The sequence below is a fragment of the Nuphar pumila genome, chromosome 1, assembly GCF_984573655.1.
Source record: "Nuphar pumila chromosome 1, dmNupPumi1.hap1.1, whole genome shotgun sequence".
In the NCBI taxonomy this organism is placed as follows: Eukaryota; Viridiplantae; Streptophyta; class Magnoliopsida; order Nymphaeales; family Nymphaeaceae; genus Nuphar; species Nuphar pumila.
Window position 1 is genome coordinate 39,921,245 of NC_143249.1, and position 23,015 is coordinate 39,944,259.

General features: G+C 37.7%; 1 protein-coding gene across 1 annotated transcript in view; it reads right to left on the bottom strand.

Annotated features, from left to right (window-relative positions):
- Positions 1 to 20,803, bottom strand: part of LOC149848767 (putative magnesium transporter NIPA4) — a 47,399-nt gene extending 26,596 nt beyond the window's left edge. The window contains exons 1-6 of the mRNA XM_089997335.1: positions 20,052 to 20,803; positions 18,530 to 18,586; positions 15,298 to 15,388; positions 15,027 to 15,187; positions 14,743 to 14,870; positions 14,506 to 14,643 (exon numbers count right to left, since the gene is read on the bottom strand). Of these exons, the coding sequence (XP_089853461.1) occupies positions 14,506 to 14,643; positions 14,743 to 14,870; positions 15,027 to 15,187; positions 15,298 to 15,388; positions 18,530 to 18,586; positions 20,052 to 20,211 (735 nt within the window). The 5' untranslated portion in view covers positions 20,212 to 20,803. The remainder of the gene's footprint in view (positions 1 to 14,505; positions 14,644 to 14,742; positions 14,871 to 15,026; positions 15,188 to 15,297; positions 15,389 to 18,529; positions 18,587 to 20,051) is intronic.
- Positions 20,804 to 23,015: the final 2,212 nt, after the last annotated feature.

Genomic DNA, 23,015 nt, shown 5'->3' on the forward strand with positions numbered 1-23,015 from the left:
TCCAAGCCCTCACTCTCTCTGGCAGGGGTTAGTCCCCCTGCCACCCCCCCGATCATCGGTAGGCAGGGGTAGTGCCCCTGCCGCTTCATGATTCCCGGCAGGCAGGGGCTAGCCCCGCTGCCTCTAAAGTTTCGGCTGGCAGGGGCAATGCCCCTGCCGCCTTCCTGTTTCGGCTGGCAGGGGCAATGCCCCTGTCACCCTTTGTACTGATCGGTTGGCAGGGGCAATGCCCCTGTCACTCTTTGTCTTGCTCGGCTGACAGGGGCAATGCCTCTGTCGCCCTTAGTTTTGCTAGGCTGGCAGGGGCTCGTCCTCTGCCGCCTCTTGGCTTCTGGGAGGGCAGGGGATACTCCCTTGCTGCCCCTTGATTCTCGGCACGCAGGGGCTTGTTCCCCTGTCACCCCCCCCCCCCCCGTCTCGAGCTTTCTCCCTCACTCTGTCGGCAGGGGCTAGCCCTGCCATCTTTTGGCTGTCGGCAGGGGCTCAACCCCTGCCGCTTCTGGGTTGTCGGCAGGGGCTGCCCCCCTGCCGCATCGATGCTACCGGCAAGGGGCTGGTTCCCTGCCGTCTCGTGCTGGCCTCACTGTCGCCTCGCTGTTTTCGACAAGGGCTCTGTCCCAGTCGCCCCACTGTTGTCGGCAGGCAGGGGTTCGCCCCCTGTCGCTTTCCTGATTTCAGCCAGTAGGGGCACGCCCCTATTGTCTCTCTTTTTTCCTGTAGGCAGGATTGTTTCTTTTACTTTCCGCATGATAATTAACGTAGCACTGTTGCAGACCTCGCATCGGACCCTCGCTCTGGCTCCGCGGCCCGAGCCTCGTATCATATACACGCGTAGACGCACGCAGCTGCAAGACATCCCGAGGTAGGGGAAAGTCGCACGAAGGGTTCGTGTGAATGAAATAAATTATAAGGATTCTGTGATAGAATAGTTTATTTGACATGCATTCTTACTCGTAGAATTTCTTAACTGGTGATTGTCTGTATGGTGTTCCCGCTCCCGTATTTGTTTTGAAATTACATGCTTATTGTGAGCTCTACGAGTAGACTCCTTGCTAGAAAGATCTTATTATTGTATTTCCGCCTTGCTCACTGTTATAAGTTACTATAGATGCATTATTGGTTATTGCCTGATGAATCTTGTATGAGACTTCTTGTTTCTTAGTATTCGAGCATGCCAAGTATAATACAGATTTTTATAAAACTTTGTGATGGGTTATCTATCGAGAAACCCACAAATTACTGAAGACAGGTATGATACAAATAGTACTGGGGGACATTGAGTACCTCGAAGTGATCAAGCAACCCTTTATTGATATCAATGAGATAATACCGGCCTCCACAGGCCCATTTGCTCATAAGGCAATACATGCATGAACCAAAAGTATCATAGAACATTTTATGTTGCCCTCTCATCGTAGTCGTATCTCTAGGGAGGTACAACCGTACTTTTGGACAAGTACGTCCCATGTGGGTTACAATGGTTAGGGAATGAGGTTGTAGCAACCTCGATGCGTGCAATTGGCACAATGCTGAGATCACATAAATGGTGACCTTTCGCCTTCACAGGCAAGATGCTCGAGTGGGTCTAATAGACCAGAGCATGTAGGATGGGGCGGCGGTTAAGAAACCCCCGTCGTACCCATTCGATCTTCACGGTTCATCAAGGGAGAGGATGGATGGTACAAAGACTCCGATGGACAGGTTGTTAACAACCACCCCACGGGCAAAAGACTCGGTTTCCCCAGTCATCGAAGTTAGGGGAATTGGGATTACCATAAATTATCCTAGGTGGTAACTCCCAGGCACTTCTGCAGAAGTTGGATGCATCCATGGGCCACGAATGCCTTTAGGGATTTACTCTCTTGGTCACTGACCGTCCCCTTAGGAGCGGACTCAGTCAGCCATCCGGGTTAATGAAAACACCTGACATAATAAACCCCCGGATTGGTCTCGGCTGATTCTACGTTTCGCGTCTGTGCGTACCCACAGGCCAGTTAATATCAGAACTTAAAGAATATATTCAGGAATAGATATAGATGACTGAGACTTACACTGCTTCTCTTGGCACTTATTACATTTGCTAGAATAGAATACAACTGCTTTAACTGCTTAAATATCATAATTGCTTATCTTATGAATGTCCTGTTTTATTTTCATTCTACTTATCTGTTTGTGCACCTACTAGTTTGTTATGAAACTGACCCATTTCATGGGCAGGTGAGGAGTAGGACTTCACTGGCGGCCGATGGCGTGGTGCAACGTGGATCAAGATTCATTTCCTTTCTGCTGGCGGATTGGCTCTGGGACTTTTTGGAGTTTTTCTTAGATTTATTGAACTTTGGAATAAAAGACCCATTTTGTAATAAACTGCAGATTTTAATCGATTGCCTTATTTCTTAAATTCCTTTAAGATGTTGTACATGTGAATGATGGTTTTTCAGCTAACGTACCCAGGATTGTTGACTTGTGTCCCTTTCTAAATGTCTTCCGCTGTTGTTTTTTAAATAATAAACTTTAAATCTTTGAAAGGTTTTTCGATAAGGTTTTCGAAATCACAAGTCGAAATTTTGGGGCGTTACAGAAAAGGTTGAGAAATAAATCCCCCTTTTACAAGTTATACGAGAAGAATCCAGATTATGATGAATTAAAAGCATGGGGCTGCACGTGCTATGTGCACATAGATAAGTCCTTTAGGACCAAGTTCAATGAAAGGGCTTATGTATGCAGGTTTGTTGGGTATGCAGATAACTATAAGGGGGATCGATGTTATGATAGTGGTGCAAGGTGCATTAGAATATCCCAAAATGTCGTATTTGATGAGTTATTATTTCAGAATGTTACCAAAGATAAATCTATTCAAGATACGCATAAATTTGCATTGCATATAGAATATTATCAACTGTGGCTGAATGCTGAACTTTTTGCCTTTCCCAACCTTGAACATTATGCACAGGAATGTGTTAAAGGTTTATCTAACTTAAATGATGAAGAGCTGCAACCTAATGTGCAGGATAGCGATCCTAATGATGTACAGCCACCAACCTAATCTCAAAGGTACAAAGAAGGTGGTGTGTATACAATAAGGCCCAGAGGATCAAGCATAGAACCAGCCTTAGGAGAAACCCTACATGTTCTAAATGATATTGTTGAGCCAAGGAGATCGGCAAGGATTCTACATCCAGTTGAAAGATGGGTAAGTTATGACAGTTTCTCTGCAGAACACCAATTATTTTTAACTGAAATAGTTAAACACGATGAGCCCAAATCTTATAATGAAGCAGTCAAATATAAAAGATGGGTAGAGGCTATGAATGAGATGAGAGCCTTACAAGAGTGTCAAACATGGGATATAGTGTGAAGACCAAATGATAAAAATGTTGTTCGTTCAAAATGGGTATATAAATTAAAATATAAATCTGTCGGTACTATAGAAAGGTATAAAGTCAGGCTCGTTGTGAAGGGTTATAGACAGGAATACGGTTTGGACTATGATGAGACTTTTAGTCATGTTAAAAAGTGTATTTTTTGGTTAATTTTGTCTTTTGTTGTTGATCATAAATGGGTTCTAAATCAGTTATACGTAAAGAATACATTTTTACATGGTGACTTGAATGAAAAAGTCTTAATGTAACAACTGGTGGGATATAATGTTATGGATCCACATGCTCATGTTTACAGATTAAAAGAGACTATATATGGATTGAAGCAAGCTTCAAGATCCTTGTTTGAAAGTTTTTTCTTTAGAAATCCAGAAACATGGTTTTCAGACATCTTCATTGGATCATTCCTTATTTATTTTCAAGACAGATGGGATAATTACTCTCTTACTCATTTATGTTGATGACATTATATTTATAGGAAATTCAAAAAGTCATGTCAAAAACATCAAACTTCTTTTGAGCGTAAGGCTTCATATGAAAGATTTTGAGAAATTGAAATATTTTTTGGGTGTTGAGATAAACAGCACAGGTGATGGTGGTCTTATTCTGACTCAGCATAAGTACACCACGGATCTTTGCAATGTAATGAAGTATGCAAAAATATAACCCAAGAATGCTAATGCATTCACAACTTCCAATAATGGACAATCATGAAGGCACAAGAGAGAAATAAGAAAGAAATCCACTATGGGACAATACAAAAAGCCTTAAAAAGGCTATACAAACAAATAAAAAATGTAAAAACTTTATTCAAAAGAGCTCACTGAAAGCTTAAGAATACAAGGGGAGAAGTCCCTTATATATACACAAAGAAAAGGAAGTAAAGAGCCAGTGGAGGCTCCCACATAGTGTCGCTGGGAGCCCCCAACGGTCATATTTATGGTCGTTGGGGGTCCCAACGACTCTATATTGGGACCCCCAATGCATTATAAAAAATAAAAAAGAGAAAAAAGAAAAAATACAAAAATAAATTTATCCTATTTAAAATAGTTGTTTCTAGAAACAACTATGTAAAAAGACCAAAATATCGTACCTATATATATATATTAATATATATAGGTACGTACATATATTTTAATACCCCCTCAAACTTTACAGGGAGATGACCAAAAGTTTGTTAAGAAGAAAAATAAAACAAGGAGCAGAAAGGAGCTTTGGTGAAAACGTTCGACAACTGATACTCTGATGTGACATATGGTAATGTAATAGTTCCTCTCAGATATTCTTCACATACATAGTGGCGGTCCATCTCTATATGCTTGGTGCGCTCATGAAAAGTGTGATTGCTGGCAATGTAAATTGCACTCTTGTTATCGCAACACAACTTTGAAGGACTGGAGATGTCTACACTCATATTTTTTAGAAGATTTCGTAACCAAACTAATTTCATAGTTGTAGTTGTCATAGCTCGGTATTCGGCCTCAATAGAGGATAACGAGATCTTCTACTGCTTCTTGCATCTCCAAGCAATCAAAGAATCTCCTAAAAAGACACAAAAACCAGTAGTTGAAATTCTATCATTAGGGTTTTCTCCCCAGTCAGCATCAATATAAGCAAATAAATTTAATGATGAGGATGAGGATAAAAATAGCCCTTTAGTGATGGTATTCTTGATATTTCTGACGATTCTTAGCACAACGCTCATGTGTACAGTTGTAGAAACATGCTGAAACTGACTAGTAGAGTAAACGGTATGAGCGATATCTGGTTTGGTAATGGACAGATAAGTGAGAAAGCCAATTAGATGTTTGTAAGGTGTGGGATCTTCGAGAAGAGTCACATCTTCAAGTCTTAATTTAGCATTGACCACTTCAGGAGTTTTCACCTTGTTATCATCTGAAATTCCAGATTTAGCACATATATCTGCAACAAGTTTCATTTGAAAAAGTATATACCCTCTGGGAGAGTGTGCAACTTCAATTCCTAAAAAATATCTTAGGAATCCTAAGTCAAACATATCAAAATTATCTTTTAACACATTTTTAACATTACTAACTCTAATTTTATCATTCATTGCTATAATCATATCATCTACATAGAGTAGAAGAATAACAATGCTAGTATCTTTATTTTTCACAAAGAGAGCAGTGTCAGTATAGCATGAACGAAAACCCTGAACGAAAACCCAGACTAGTCATGACATCATTGAATCTATCATACTAGGCCTTGGGAGCCTGCTTAAGACCATACAATGCTTTTAAAAGTTTAAGAGATTTTTTCTTTTCAATATTAAATTTCGGCGAAGGATCAATATAGGTTTCATTTAGTTTTCCATTAAGAAAGATGTTTTTAACAACTAATTGATATATAAGTCATTTTCTAGTTGACGCAACAACTATTAGGGTCCTAACACTAGTCATTCTAGCTACGGGTGCAAAGGTTTCCTCATAATCAATACCATATTCTTGTGAGTATCCTTTAGCTACTAATCTTGCTTTATATCGTTTTTAAGTTCCATCACTCTTAGTTTAAACTTTAAAAACCCACCGGCATTCAATAGGCTTCTTGTTGGGAGGTAGCTTAACTACTTCTCAAGTTTTAACTTAAGAGCATCTAGTTCTATGTTCATGGCTTCAATCCAATGTGAAATGTTTTTGGCTTCATTAGTGTGACGGCTCATGGTGTGAATGTAAAGTTATTAAGCAAGTCTTATAATTAGGTCATAATGTTTCGTAAGACACAAACCTATTTGGTGGAATGGATTCTCTACTAGATCTTCTAAGAGAAGTTTCTTCTAAAGATTAATTGTTTTAAGAAGATTTTTCTAATGCACTAATAGGTTTATTTTGCTCACACCAAGTATAAACTTGAATGTTTTTAGAATTATCAATGATGTCATCACTACTTGGTGATGTTTTAATATTAGAATTTTCATAATATATATCATCTATTATTTCATAATGATTCAATGAATCATCATTAAGATGCATATCTTCCCTTGGGAAGAGATCATACAAAAACATATAATCAAATTTCTCTTTCTTATCAAGATTTTCAAATCCATTTTCATCTTCTAAGAATATCACATATTTGGAAACATAAAGTTTGTTATTCTTGAAATCAAAGCATCTATATCCATTTTTATTTTCACTGTATCCAACGAAAACACACTCAATCGCTTTTGGAGACAACTTATCTCTTTTGTGTAAAAGTACAAAGCATGTACAATCAAAAATTCGTAAGCGATTGAAGTCGGGTGTCATGTTGAGACGTTTTTCATAGGGAGAGATATTTTTCAAGGTAGATGATAGCATGCAATTTATTAAATAAGTGGAGGTTAAAACGGCTTCGGCCCAAAAAATTTTGGGGATATTTTTAGAAATAAGTAATGTTCTAGCGGTTTCTACAATATGCCTATGTTTTCTTTCCGCTAGCCCATTTTTTGTGGTGTTCTAAGGCAAGATCTTTGATGACAAATTTCATTTAGCTTTAGATAATTTTGAAAATCATTAGATAGATATTCTACAATCGAATCCGATCTAAGAATAAATATATTGATTTGAAATTGATTTTTAACTTTCATAAAAAAATCTTTAAAGAAAGAGAAAACTTTCGATTTAAAATTAAGAAAGTAGATTCATACCTACCTAGTAAAATCATCAATGAATGTCACATAATATGAATAACCAACCTTAGACATAACCGAAGATGGAACCCATACTTCCGAGTGCACAAATTCAAAAGGTCTTGTTGAAACAAAGGTTCTAATTGGAAATGGAATGGATTTCATTTTTCCAAGAATACAATCTTTGCAAGTCATATATTTTTCATTACAAAATTTGTTCCCGAAAGGAAAAAGATATATTTTAGAGCAGCTTGAATGTTCAAGTCTTTAAAGCCAAGTTTTAATAATCTTGTCTTGGACATAAGTACAAAATGAGTTTAAAGGAAGAGTCAAATAATTCATAAAGTAAAGATCTCTCTTCCTATGGTCTTGCCCAATTCGCTTCCCAAACTGTAGATCTTGTACAAAGCAACCATTAGATGAGAAAGATATTTTACATTATGGTCGGCAATTTGAGAAACCGAAAAAAGATTTAAATTTAGTTTGTAAACAACTCTAACTTTTGGAACAAAATAACTTTGATAATTTTTGAAATCTAGTGTTCCTATACTCTTAATTTTTAAAAAGGTTCCATCGGCCGTACAAACACAAGATACTTTTGAACTGGTGCATACATCGGTTAAAGCATTTTCATGGAGAGTCATATGCAAAGATGCTCCGAATTTAGAATCCAAAAATACGTATCGGGTGAGGATGTGGAGGCAATAGCGGCACCCGATATAGAGGAAGTTGCTTTGAGAATTTGTTGAAGAGCCATAAAATTTGTCCAAGTGTCTTTAAGATCTCCACTCTTGCCTTCTTCCTTTTTAGTGGTTGATTCTTCAATGGAAGCAACCTTATGTTTGAAGGTTCCATTTAACTTTAGGCAAGCGAGTTTAATATGACCCGACTCATTACAATGATGACAAATAATCATCTTTCTACCTCCACTATAGTTATTATTGTTACTATAGTTACTTTGCCTCCCAAAGTTTGGAGGCTTATATGTTTTAACATGATTGTCGGGTTTAGACATGGCTAAGACCTCATCAACACTCTTACTCATACCAAGCCGAGTTTTTTCTTGGATAATTTCAACAATAGCATCTTTCAAAGGAGGAAAAATAGATCTATGTAGAAGAGAAGATCTACCTTGCTCAAATTCGGGACGAAGCCCAAATAAAAATTGAAAAAATCTTTCTTGTTCTATTTGTCTTTGACTAAGTTCCACATCTTCAATGGCAACCCATTTAGGCTCTAAGAGTGCTAATTCATCTCATAAGGGATTTAAAGCACTATAGTAATCTTGAATACTCATATTACCTTGTTTGATGGTTCTCACTTTTTCTTGCAACAAATATGCTCTTGCAAGATCTTTTTTGTTATATGTACCCTTCGTACAGAACCAAGTCTCATTGGCCTTGCGAGATTTGGCAATATTAGCACATACCTTGAATTCTACATTTTTTATGAACCATGCAAGAATTTTTGCATGATTACTCTCTGAATCTTCCACTTTTTTTTATGTTCTTCGATGGCCGTGAGGTTCTCTTGACCTCGTATCTTTGTGAGCTTCAGTTGAGGTTTAGGAATAGAACCCATCAGATAACCCCAAAGCTTTTTCCCTTTAAGATTATTCTCCATTGCGGATGCCCACATCATATAATTCTTACCATTGAGCTTGAAAAGAGAGATCAATCTTGAATTTCATTGTGCAGACAAGATAATGGAAGGAGTGAGAAAAGGAAGGCATTGTCACGACTTCAACTTCTTTTATCCAAGAACACTATGGTTGTCATACCATGTAATGAAGTATGCGGAAATATAACCCAAGAATGCTAATGCATTCACAACGTCCAATAATGAACAAGCACGAAGGCACAAGAGAGAAATAAGAAAGAAGTCCACTATGGAGACAATACAAAAAGCCTTAAAAAGGCTATACAAACAAGTAAAAAATGTAAGAACTTTATTCAAGAGAGCTCACTAAAAGCTTAAGAATACAAGGAGAGAAGTCCCATATATATATATATATATATATATATATATATATATATATATATACACACACACACACAAAGAAAAAGAAGTAAGGAGCCATTGGGGGCTCCCTCATAGTGTCGTTGAGAGCCCCCAACAGTCATATTTACCGTTGGGGGTCCCAACGACTCTATGTTGGGACCCCCAATGCATTATAAAAAACAAAAAAGAAAAAAGAAAAAAAATACAAAATAAATCTACCCCATTTAAAATAGTTGTTTCTAGAAACAACTATGTAAAAAGACCAAAATACCCTACTTATATATATAGGTACGTACATATATTTTAACAAGAAAGACAGGTATGAAAGACTGCAAGCCAATATCAATGCCAAGTCATGTACATCAAAGATTGAGTAGTACAGATGGAGACTTATATAGAGACCCCACTGAATATAGAAGCATAGTAGGTATGCTTCAATACCATACTTTTACTCGCCTTAATATTGATGAGTTGTGGAGCTTGATTCATAGTTTTTGCCTTTGCAGGAAGGGGGGTCCAGGGGGGCCGCCCCTGGCGGGGGTTATAGGGGGGCAGCGCCCCCCTCCCCCCCCCCCCCCAAAGAATTTTTTTTTTGGGCTTATGTTTGAGACCCAGTTTCTTATGGATCAGACCCGATTTGGTTAGGGTTAGGGTTGTCGCCCTTGCCTTGTATATATTCTCTTTTTTCTTTCTCTATCTTGTAACTGTCGAAAAGGGTAATAAGATTTCTCTCTGGGCAACCGTGGTTTTTTACTCTCTCTCGGATTTGAGGAGAGGTTTTTCCATGTAAATCTGTGTGTTCTTCCTTGTTTTGTTTGATCGTTCTTGTTCTTTGTTTCCTTTTGGTTGTTTTTTGCTTGCGGTACATAAACAGTTAATCAAGTGTCTCAGTTTATGCATGAGACAAAGGTCACTTATATGGAGGCAGTGAAGCGCATATTGAGGTATTTAAAAAGTACAATGGGAGATGGCTTGGTGTATAAAAGAAGATAAAAGAGAGAAAATATGTTGGTGTTATTAGCATTCTCTTATATTGACTGTGTTGGAGATTCATTTCTAGTTATTGTGTGTTTAATGGCAGCAATGTGATATCATGGAGTAGTTGAAAACAGAGAGCAGTTGTCAGGTCAAGCACTGAAGTTGAATATAGAGCTATGGTTGCAGTCACTTCAAAATTGACATGGATTAGGTTTCTCCTGATAGAATTGTGAGAAAAAGTCTCAAGGTTCGTTTTGTTTTGTGATAATCAAAGTGTAATTCAAATATCAATAAATCTTGTCTAACAGAGCAGAACCAAACATATTGAGATTGATCAACATTTCATTAGACAGAAGATTGAAGAAAAAGAGTTGAAAACTAAGTTTGTTGGAACTGAAGATCAGATTGCAGATATTTTTACAAATAGCCTGACAGTTCAAAGATTTTGGTATTTGAAGAACAAGTTGTCCATGGTGAATACTAGAGTTACCAGTCGAGGAAGCAGGAGTGGGAAGCGATACGAGAAGCGGGAAGCGAGGCACTTTCAAAATTTTAGGAAGTGGGAAGCATGAGATGACTTAGAAGTGCATCAGGAATCGTCTCAGAATCGACCTAGGAAGCGACCTAAGAAGCAAGGGAGAAGCGAAAAAGAGAAAAATAAATAAATAAATAAAAATAAAAAAAAAATAAAAAAAGGGGAAGCAAGCTTCCCAACGTGTTTTGGAAGTGCAACGTTTCGCGCTTCCGAAACGCACTTCGGGGAAGTGCGCTTCCGCACTCCATATGATGCTTCTGGTAACTCTGGTGAATACCATGTACAACTTGAGGGAGGCTATTGAGACATGAACCTGAAGATCCAGATCTAGATATGGTTGAGAGTCCAAATTCATTTCATGTCATAGAGAGTCCTTTATATTGTAAACTTTTTGTGTTACTCTTTTGCCCTTTTATTTGTATTATATTAGAGATAAACATTGGGGCAATATTGTAAAGTGTGAAGCCTGTTATTATAAAAGAAGGTCAGCCCACACGTCTCCCTCTCTTGAGGAATGTAATATAGAAAAATAAACTTGTCCACTCCCTTCTTTTCCTTCTTATTCTGCCGTAAATTTGGTTCAAAGATCGTGAGCCCTATTTTATTATACAGATATTTGGATTATAACTCATTCAAGCATAGAAGCCGAATATAAAGCATTAGCAACAATTGTTCCTGAATTTTTTTGGATTAAAAGCATTCTTGTGGCTCTTGGAATGAAAATCTGGAGAATTATAGTATAATGTGATAACAGAAATGTGTAGGCATCAGCTGCTAATCTTGTTTTTTAAGATCACTCAAAGCATGTTCAAACCAAGGTTTTAAAACCCGTGACTCGGAACTCGACTCGTTCTTTATTGACTCGTGACTCGGCGGGTCAACTCGATGACTCGGACCGGGTTTTGTTAACTTTTGATTTTAAAAGAAAAATAATATATAATTTGTCTGAAACCATGTTTTTGAGTAAACATAGTCTCCAAATGTCTGTAAGAATATAAAAACAACTGCAAAGAGCTATAGAGGTTTACTTGAATAATTGAATTTGATATCTATACAGGCACTTTGACTAATTCATGACTTGAATTAGAGGATTTGGTCACCATGAGTTCAGTCTGCTACTACCTAAGGTTCCTAAAATGGCCAATCATATATGCTAGCTTGTTTTAAAAGTTTTAATTCCCTCTCTAACAAATCCATAAATGTCAAACAGGGATATATGTGCATATTGAAAGTTTACAGAATGCCCAATATCAACATAAATAAGCAATTTTCTCATGTATAAAACTATGCAGGAAATATATTAATGGCACAACTATAAAAAGACTACTAATATTTGAATATGTACAATGCTTGTTCACATAACAAATGGATGGTGAAACCTAAATGTGACTTCCCATAGGCACAGTTGACCCGCCATATATAGTGAGAATCATTTCTTTAAAATATTTTGCTAGAATAAGTTGATAACACAGGGTGAACAGTAGTTCGAACAACATGGTGATTTTATTTTATGGATTTAAATGCTTTTTTATCTTTAAATGATTTTTATTTTCTTTTTTATACAAAATCTGGGGGTAACCCTTGTTAAAATACATGTACTTATATATTTCAAAACTGTAATTTGAAACTCAAAAAAAAAAATTCAAACATCCCAAAACTAGCCCAAGTCAGGCCGAGTCAAGTCGAGTCAGGCCGAGTCATGCCGAGTCAAGCCCGAGTTTGCCTTGCCGGGTTGACTCGCTGGAGGGGCGAGCCGAGCCGAGTCAACGAGTTGACTCGACGAGTTTTAAAACACTGGTTCAAACAGTATCACTTTGATAACAAGAAAGCTGAAGAAGTTGATTTTGTTAGTTTTGCACATCAAGTCATCATTATTCTCAAAAAGGGGCTTCCATAGACACGTTCAATTTTCTAAAGGACAAGCAATTCACATTTAATTTAAATATGATGTACAACTCGAAAAGGAGTATTAGATATGTCTTTAACAGCATATTGTAACTTTTTGTAATTCATTATGTTCCTGTAGTAACAATCTTGCAATTTGTAATTAATTTAGTCTTATTTATTATGTTTTAGTAGTAACAATATTGTAAGATTGTTGATTAATCATGTTTACGCAACTAACCCTTTATTAATAATAAACAAAGGACACATACTGCCTCTCAAAAAATAAAAAAAGAGGTCAGGGTTCACAGCTGCTTCATCCTCTAGTTTCTTCTTTTATTTATATACAAGTTAGAGTATTGGTAAATCAGAGTATGGGAAATTGATTTTTTATCTTCCTAAAGTATACACAGCTTCTCATGTTGTAAACATCTATGATCTATCACTTATTCAATTAGTGAAGCATGTCAAATGACTCTGCCTACTTCATACGCAAACTGTAGCAGTGCCAATATTGCCATTACCAGGCCTACATCTTTTTCTGTCCTTTTATTTATCTTAAGCAAGTAATAAAAACTTCACAAATTCAAATTGAAGGCATCCAAGAAATTTTATTGGTATGAAGGTCCTGTTAAGAAATAACAAAGGTTGAAAGGTTGATCCCAGTAGTAAACCTTTAAGCCAATAAAAAAATTGACGTCCATTCTTTCTCTAGGAGGGATTATAATCACAACTAGCATCTAAATCTGATTTCACTCAACATGATTATAAACTAGAAAACTTCCTAGTAAAAGATCAAATCTAACACCAGTTACACCTGATCTTAGCCAATAGGCAGAGCTCCATCATAGTTGTCCAAAAAATAGAAAAGCAAATGGCAAAGATACTAGTATCCAAATATTATTAGAATATCTCCCAATATTGCATGCCTCCAAATTCCTGCATTTTATATCAAACAGCACCTTAAACCTGCCCATGTCACAGTTAAAGATGCTGACTAGGGAATGACAGGCTTCATTTAAAATGTTAAGACTCTTTTGCACAATGAAGAGTATGTTGACACACAAGCCACCGACTAAGTTGTTAGATTAATTGTTACACACACCATAGTTTAAAACTCGCCAGGTCAACCTGGTGACTCGGTTGACTCGGCCCGGATCGCCCAGTCACTGGGTCAAAAATGAGTACAAACTCGTTTTGAACAAAACCCGGCCGAGTCATCGAGTTGACCCCTCCGAGTCATGGACGAGTCAACCGAGTCATGGGGCGAGTCAGCCTAGTCATGGATGAGTCATGCATATATATTAATATATAATATATTATATATAATTACATATATTATATGAAATGTAATATAAATATTATATATAGATGATTATACATATATTAATAAAATTATACATTAAATATATTATAAAAATATCACATAATGTAATATTATATATAATATATTGATAAAATATTATAAAATATACATAATATATACATATATTTATATATTTTATATAAAATATAAAGTTAACATGACGCGGCCGAGTCACCGAGTTGACCCGGAGGAGTCACGGGTCATTCAAGGACGAGCCGAGTGACGAGTTAACGAGTTTTAAAACCATGACACACAAATATACAAACAAAAATACCCACAAGTGCTCATTTATATACGCATGTACATACATACATATAAACACATATGTCTGTGTATTTCAGGTATACATGAATTGATGGTAGATCAAGTAATTAGGTTCAATAAAAAGAAACTGTGTCAAACACCGAAGTTGACAACATAAGCAGAACACCAAGGGAAATTTCATGCTATTCACTATATAAAAATGTGTGCAAAAGAATAATTAGTAACTGGAGACCAAAGGCACAGCAACCTGCTACAATTTCTCATGATTGATACTTGAAGTTATTTACCATGTTTATAAGCAACATGTCACTGCCATACAACCCAAAGTTATATACATATAGAAAGACAAACATATGGCATTCCTGGAAAGCAAACATCCACTTGCAAATGCTAATAATAATTCAACAGAAATGGTATAGCTATCAATGAAGCTTCTAATTGACAATATTGTGTGTCCAGGACAATCACTTACTTTGTTTAAATAATTCATCTGAGTCACAACACAAACAGCTACAAATATAGTGAATGCCCATGTCTGAGGGTATATAAGCTGGTTAGTTCCTGAGAATGTCAATTTTAGAGCAATTCCAAGAGCTTTAACACTCATTACCTGCCAGGTGGAAAATAGCACTATCAGAAAAAACCCTGCTATAGTGAAGTATATTTGGCAGAACCGATATATAGTAAATAATCATTGCAAATAACATACCGACAAGGAACCAACAAGTGAACAGACCCCAATATACGCCATAATATGTGTTTGCCCATACTCTGGGATGAAATGAAATATAAGTACAAAGACTGCCACTAGTACCAGGAATGCATAAGATAGAAAAGCTGCAAAAGAAGAAAAGAACTAATGTAAGCAGAAGGTAAACAATATCAGACACAGTATGATCCAGATCATAGGAATATGCATTCAAAATCAATAGTGAGGAAAAGAGGCTATTGAGAAGATGCAACAGAGGAAAACTGTAACAGGGAAAACATTACCTGGCTCGGTAGCAAGGTCCCATACCTCCGTCACAGATCCAATCTCACGTTCAGGCGGAGCATGCAGGACAATAGTTGTTGACCCCACAACACAAAGAACACAACCAAGGATTCCAAAAATGTGCAGCCTTTCCCGTAAAATAACGTGTGCAAGCGCAGCACTGTAAAATTTGATAATATTAACTGAATATAAACAGAAGTAAAGCTTATCAAGAAGATGCATAATCTAAAAGATCACATACAAGTTAGGATTGATGAAACTACTACATACCTGATAATTATACTGAGTGCACCTAATGGAGTCACAAGAATTGCTGGTGCAAATGCATATGCTGCAAAATTAGCTATTTCTCCCACAATCACTGATTCAAAATACTAGTTGTTAGTCAGAGAAGCGTTTTATAGTGTAAAACTAGGGGGTGTTAACAGGTCAGGTTTACCCGGACCTGACCCGTACCAAACCCTATAGGGTCTGGGTATGGTGATAAATAAGAAGATCCGATCCGGACCCAAAGGTCCAATTAATACATGGATCCAGTATAGTTTGTGAAATTTTATACCAGACCCGTGCCAGACTGAGTTCCGATTAAGAATTGCATTTTTTCAATGTAAAAATGATAAAAAATAGTATTTTACCAGGTATAGCCTGGGTCTGGTTTATGTAGTTCTTATGGGGTATGGTTTCTCTTATGATGGGTCCGATTAGACCTGGTTCTAGACCCGATACCATTCCCGAAAATTGAAGCCAGGTCTGGTTTCACCTGGGTCCGAACCAAACCCAACCCGTTGACACCCCTATGTAAAACTGTAAACTAATTAAAGAAAACATAGAGGGAAAATACCATTACAAAATAAATAAATAAATTTCAGGAAACATGCTTGTTAACAAACGAAGAGCATAATCAAGTATTATGTCAACATCTAGGACTATAAATAATTGCAGTAAGCCCAGGTCCAGGTCCAGGTCCAGGTCCAGGTCCAGGTCCAGGTCCAGATCCAGATGAATCCAGGTTAGAAAGGTCCAAAACTTCTGGTATGAAGGAACCGGGGTCAATCTAGTATCATAACAGTTATATTTCCCTAATAAAGTTTATGCAAAAAGGGTGGACCTTAGTAGGTCAAAGTTGAATGCAGGAAAACACCCAGACTGGATCTGGGTCAGGACCTATTAATCAAACCTGAGTGGCACAACCCAGTGAGAGTATCAAGTCAAATTAAATCAGAAGAACGTTGCCTAAAACTCCACCAGTTGCCGTCCTTACAGCCAACAAACATATAGTGGCAGCTTTATTCATACTAACATCCCTTACAAAGTGAAGTTTTCAAGCTTCTATCATTTCCCAACATCTTTTGTAACTGAAAATGGAGAAACAATAGATAGGGGAACTTTGATGAAAATAACCTGAGAATAGGTTACAATCACGCAAAATAAATGTTGTTTGCCAACCAAAACTCGTTCTTATAATTGTAGATACTACTTCACTAAGGCTCTGTCTAGGAGTAGGCAATTGAGAGCAACCCATGAAGATGAGTTGGAGGGAAATGGGGAAATGGATTTGGAAGGTATTGAACGGAAATGGATTCATCGACAGCACCTTGCCAATTCTCCAAGGATTCAGGCTACCAATTCTAACACACACACACACACACACACACACACACACACACACACACACACATATATATATATATCACATTGGGGCCTGCATTAGGATTTATCCAACCACAATTTTTATTTCTATGTGTGGATTTATAAATTATAATTGCTCACCACTGAGAAAATGTTACACATGAAATAAAAATGAGTGTTTCACATATAGCATAATTTGGGTATATTTTCCACGATGGAAAATTTGGTTTCAAGTAGGATCCATGGTAGAAATTTTGGCAAAGTAGGTAGGGCAAGAGTTGTTAAGTAGCAGGATTTACCATCCCTATTTAATGGCTGGAGGTTTCCTGCCTCAACCGAAATCTTCACCAAGAACAATTTGGCAAATACCTCCTCTCTGTGAAGAATATCAAAATAGGGGGAAAAAAGGAAATAGCAGACATGTACTACCTCCCTATTTTCATGGGATCTGCCAGTTCTTCCTTCCCAAACAGATTAGATGGCCACATCAGCCATTTCTCTCTGGTTGGCATCATTTCTCTCCATTACTACTTTCCAAGCAGGCCCTAAATGGAAATGATCAAGTGTGCATGTGCATCACATGTATCACTTGATTGTGAAATAACTAAAGTGAATTAAATAATGAAACAATACCACGACGTAAGTATAAATTTTCAAGTTGTACAGAACCCATATTTGCTACATTTTGATATAAATATAGAAATGAGTGATTTCATGACATGTCCACAAGCTTAACCCAGTTGGATCTAGGTGCAAAATCTGATTTGATATGCACCTAAAATCTAGGTATAAAATCTGATTGGGCATGCACATGCACGCACGCTCATGCTTGTGTGCATGAACACAACGTTTATTTTCCATGTTTTCTTTGTAATCTCACACACACATGCATGCATACACAAACACATATTATCCTTTTAACTCTTTTCTAGCAGCTTCAAACAAGAGACCCTGTGAAACCGAACCACCTCTTTGTGATTGACAGTGCTATATAAAAGGGCACTCCTGCAAGTAAATCAAAAGATATGGTCCTTTTTGTGGGAAACAGCAACAGTGTGTTCATGAGCCAGAAGAGGATATGAACACAGCATCCATGGTTCTCCATAAGCACAGTTCAGTCATGTTCATGCATGAAAAAATGCATTACTGTTAGGCCCTCACAAACAATAATAGGAAAGAATCAATCAAAGAGTTAGCTCCTCACTGGAACAGATGGTGGGGCACCATTCCCAGGCATTACATGAAAAGGTATGTTTCTTGACAAACACAAGAAAGTGACTGATGGAAGCCTTCAACAGCAAGCACCCTCATCAACTTCACAATGTCAAAAAAAAATGCATGCAAAAGATCATGCTCCTCCTATCATGAAAATTGGCATAGCTTTAAATTTGGCAATGAATAGCTTGAAATAGAATTTCTTTATTGGGAAATAAACATGGAACTTACTGCCAAAACCCAAAGTCTAAAGATTAAAGTTTATGCTGAAGTCTCTCCTGTGTTAAACATTTTTTGCATATAGGACCACATACAAGTCTAATAACTCAAAGAAGCATTGTTCATAATATTCATAAATCCAATTGAAGCCCAAGCCTTTGTATACAAACAATATCTATTTGTGAGAACAGAAGATCGATTAGCGTTCTTGAATAAACAGCCATCGAGGATAGCATAAAGTGCATATAACAAGCCAAGCACCTAAGTTTTGATTCATCCACAAGGATTTTATAGAAAAAAGAAAAAGACAATGTTCAGCCCATATTATTTCTTTTTTCCTGTAAGACTATAATACTGATATTTGAAAAATATGAACTCATGATGCAAAAATCATATAACCAGCTTAAAATTTTTTAGAGAACATATTGACTCAACTCACTTGCTATCATGCCCGCCCACCAAAGAGGTTCATATAGGTAAGAATATCCACCAACACCTGCAAAATGTGGTAGAAAATGATTACTTTCGGACAGAGAGATCCATTGGAATTAAAATACAAGATTTTAACAAGATAAAGCACAATACATATGCATGGTGAGAAATGGAAGATTGAAACCCAACCTTAAATTCTTCTATCCTTTATGACTTGTCAAAAAACACGATGGTTTCCCATTTATTAGAAAACTATTTTTAAAGTGATTAGTTGGATATGCAAAATCATTATCTAGATCACAACCTGGTGCATAAAGACTCGTTTCTGGCAGCTACCAGCTATAATGAAACTATTACAGCAGTTAGAGTAAGCCACAGGAATGCATACGCACCTGGCAAAGTTCTTTGACCGCAAAGATTCCCTACATAATTACTCAATGAGATCATTTATTCACACCCATGCCCAATAGCGCTTCAAATAAGTGGTCGTTAGCGGAAAGCGGTTAGCATACAAATACCCGTATGTCTTTGTCCCAAGTACATCCACAACTTCTCTTGCTTACTTCTGGGTACAAGACAGATAATGGTTTGAAGAATCAAACCTTTATGACATCAACCTTAACAAACAACATTCATGTCATAGTATGTTTTCATGATTACTAACAAACTTTACTTCCAATCTCCTCCATGAATTGCTGATCACAAAGACTTGAGATCATCTAAATGGATTCCATGTAAAAACCTAAATTACACCGATTCATCTCTATCTAGAGCAGCGTACATGTGAATATAGTGGAGCATTCGTGTGGCAGCCTTGGTGCAAATCACTCTCTAGGCTGCTCTAGTAATAGTATGCAACAACCAGCAGGTGACTGAATCTAATTTGTCATTTGTGACAAATCGCAGTTACTCTCTGGTCCCACAAAAGAAACTGGCAGATGATACCTTGATGGGTTGCAAGGGCGGTCTCGCATTCTTTGAATAGGAATCAATTTTCTGAAAGATCACGATTTATGTGCTCTGTGGGTTGTCCCAGATCCATTCTCTGACCTATGTTGAAGGAGCTAAACCAATTCAAGTTTGAACAAATGGTACATTTTCTCGTTATTTGGACAACAAATTTGAAATACCATATGGTGGGGCACTCGTACTAAATGGGACCAGTCCTAAATGTATCGTTTTTGTAAATGGGAGAAATGCATTCTATGGAAAAAACCTTGAACTAAGCATCCAGAGAAACCATAACAAACAAAGAAACAATAGAGCCATTGCATGAGAAATTCTCGCATACTAATGAAGCACAATCAAATGTATGTGAAAACGAAGACTGCACTAGTTCCTTCCCAAAAAACTAAAAAAACAAACCAATCACGTTCCCGACGAATAACACTGAACAGACGGAAGACAGACAATCGAAGCCGCCCATCCGCAACAATTTAATTCATCCCAATCAGATCAGTAATCCCAAACATACCTAATTCGCATAAAGACAAAAAAGAGGCGTATCGGATAGAAAAGGAAGGGCATACCTGCTCGGACACCGGAGGCGCCGGCCTTCTTCAATCCCTTCTTCTTGACAATGAAGCTGGCACCGATGAAGATGCTGGAGGACAGCGCCAGAACCAAACCCTTCACATTGTCCGAGGACATACCCTTGTACGACAGTATACTCGCCGTTATGTCCCTCATCTCTCTACCCCTCTCTTCAATCCCCAAATAGAGCAAACTTAACGCTCGTTTCTCAACATCACAACCGCTTTCTTCTTCTCCTTCTACCAACCATTCCCACCGCCGAAGAAGAAGCACATGATCCGATTCGATCAAGAAACACACGTAATTTTTTGCAGTGCCCTAGATTTTAATCCCTCTTCTACCGCTGACACACATCAATTGTCTCGAATGCGGTCTTCTGTAGATTGTGAACAACATGCAAATCTTGCTGCCCAACTAACAAACCAAAATCTTTTCCCTTTTTTCTAATTTTTTAAAATTGTGGACCTTCTGTGGAATTTACTCTTCTGACTTCTTCAGATCCCACCGTCCTTCTCTTTCAACTTTCACCGTCGTCGTTGAGAATTAAAATGAGTGGGCGCGTTACCATCTTGACAGCTTCCCCTTAAAACGCAAGCAACGATTAAGTGCAAAAAAAAAAAAATCGTCGTAGGGCTGCGCTCTGATCCTCGTCTCCGATTGTTTTACTCGCTTCTTCTTCTGTTCTTCTACCTCGCGTTAAGTCGTCGCCTTTGAGTGCCTTCTGATCGACGACGCGCACCTGAAGGTTGAAAAGAATAAAAAAGTTCGTCTTTTTTCCTTTTTCAATCGTCCATATCCCAATTGTCCAGCCCACCGACCATGTGTAAACGGGTCGGGATCGGTTTGGACATGTACTCACGCATTACTCAATCCGACGAACTAATACACATATACTGAGACTCTCTCTCTCTCTCTCTCTCTCTCTCTCTCTCTCTCTCTTGGTCGGCTAGGCTAAGATAAATTCCTCCATTACTGACCGCTAGGGGTGTCAACCGATCGGGTTTGGTTCAGACTCATGTAAAACCAGACCTGGACTTGATTTTTTAATATGGTATCGGATCTGGACCTAAGTCTAATCAGACCCACCATAAGAGAAACCATACCCACACCCCATAAGAACTACATAAACTATAAACGGGTCATACCCCGTAAACAATATTTTTTATAGGGCTTAATCGGAACTTGAGTCAGGTCTGGTATAAAATTTCATAAATTATACTTGGGTCCATATATTAATTGAATCTTCAGGTCCAAATCCGAGTCTTAATCAAGTCTTCTTATTTATTACCATACTCGGACCCTATAGGGTTTGGCACGGGTCAATTCGGAACAAACTCGACCCATTGACACCACTACTGATTGCACCTTGACAGGCTTCTGGTTGGTAAAATTTGACCCTTGCCTACTACACTCAGCTTTGACCTTACATCAAGAGATGCTCTCTCTTTCTCTCTCATAGTTTTCAATTCATGACATCTCCCTCCTACGCTCTCTGTCATACTCATACTCATAACTGTATCAGGTCGCCACAACTCTCAACTACTCTCTCATAACTGTATCAGCTTCGGGTCAATAAAACAATGTAAATAAGAAAAAGGTTTTTCTCAACAACAACAACAACTACGCCTTCATCTCACAACAATTGGGGTCGGCGATATGAACCAAAAAAGAAAATCATTCTGGGTCTTCCACATGAATCCTTCTCCTCCAATCATTTCTATCCAATGCCTTTTCTCAAAAAAAGAAAAACCCTACTTGATGACATTTACAAGTTACCTTGCTGGGTGACCAGAGCTTTTATGGGCTAAGTAAATGTTGAGTAGTTAGATTCAACGCATAGTCACAAATCTCAGTTTCTTGATTTTCTCTGCAAAGGATGATCTTAAAGAAAGTTGTTTTCTCTCAAGATGCAGATCCAGACTTAGATGCACGTGGATCTGACCCAGCATCTCTTGTGTCCCAAGCAACTAGCAGTTTTTGCTTCATATAAGGCATGTCACGCTAACTTGGGTCGGGTCTGAGTAGATCCAAGGTCCTGTGTCAAATGCTGAAATCAATTGTGTCCACGTGATACAACAAGATATTTTGAAATTTTAACCTTGCAAATGATGTAGATAAAGCTTGGCGACTCCCCGGGGTTGAGGGGTAAGCCCTCGGAGTTTTACGTTGACAGGACAACCAACATAAGTATGGAAGGCTGAGCGTAGCTATGTCCTTGTGTCTAGGGCGGTTTTTCCGAGTAAAAAAATGATGTAGATAAGCAAAACTAAAGATTTATGGAGGTTTTTTTTTTTTTTTACACTGAGAAACCGCCCCCATGATCAAAGAACTAGTGGCGGTGGCTCTGTCTGTCTTACTTACAATCATTGTCCTAGCAGGGCAAGGCAAGGGGTAAGCGCATGAAGTTTTTTGGGGGGTTCAATTTAGAAAGATAAAAAAGTACGATTCTCCAATCCGCATGGTTGATCTTCTTCATACATTGTACGTTTGAAGAATCCAAACATGGAATGTGTTTTAACATGCTATTGCATTGGATGGATTTTATGCCATATGTTCATTTACCTTTAATAATAATTGAAGGTTATAGCTAATGCACTAAATTTAGTGTAAGAATTTGAATTTTCTTTACATGTTTAAGAGTACTCATAGGCAGACCCCTACCACTTATACAACTATACCATTGGGTTTTGAACCTTCAACATCCAAACACAAGGTGACGTGCACTACTGCTCCTACCAGACAAGCATAGCCAAGTTGGTGTTTAGGGTTTCCTTTGGCACCCCACATTGTGGATGAACTTATGTAGAAGTTCATCTTGGGAATGACTAAATTTAGAAGTTCATCTACTGGACAAAGAAGTTGTTTGAAAACTATAACTTTGAATTTAAACATTAAGAGTGTGTCACATTAATTAAGAAGTCCTTCTAAAGCACTATTTTGTAGTAAAAGACCAACTTACC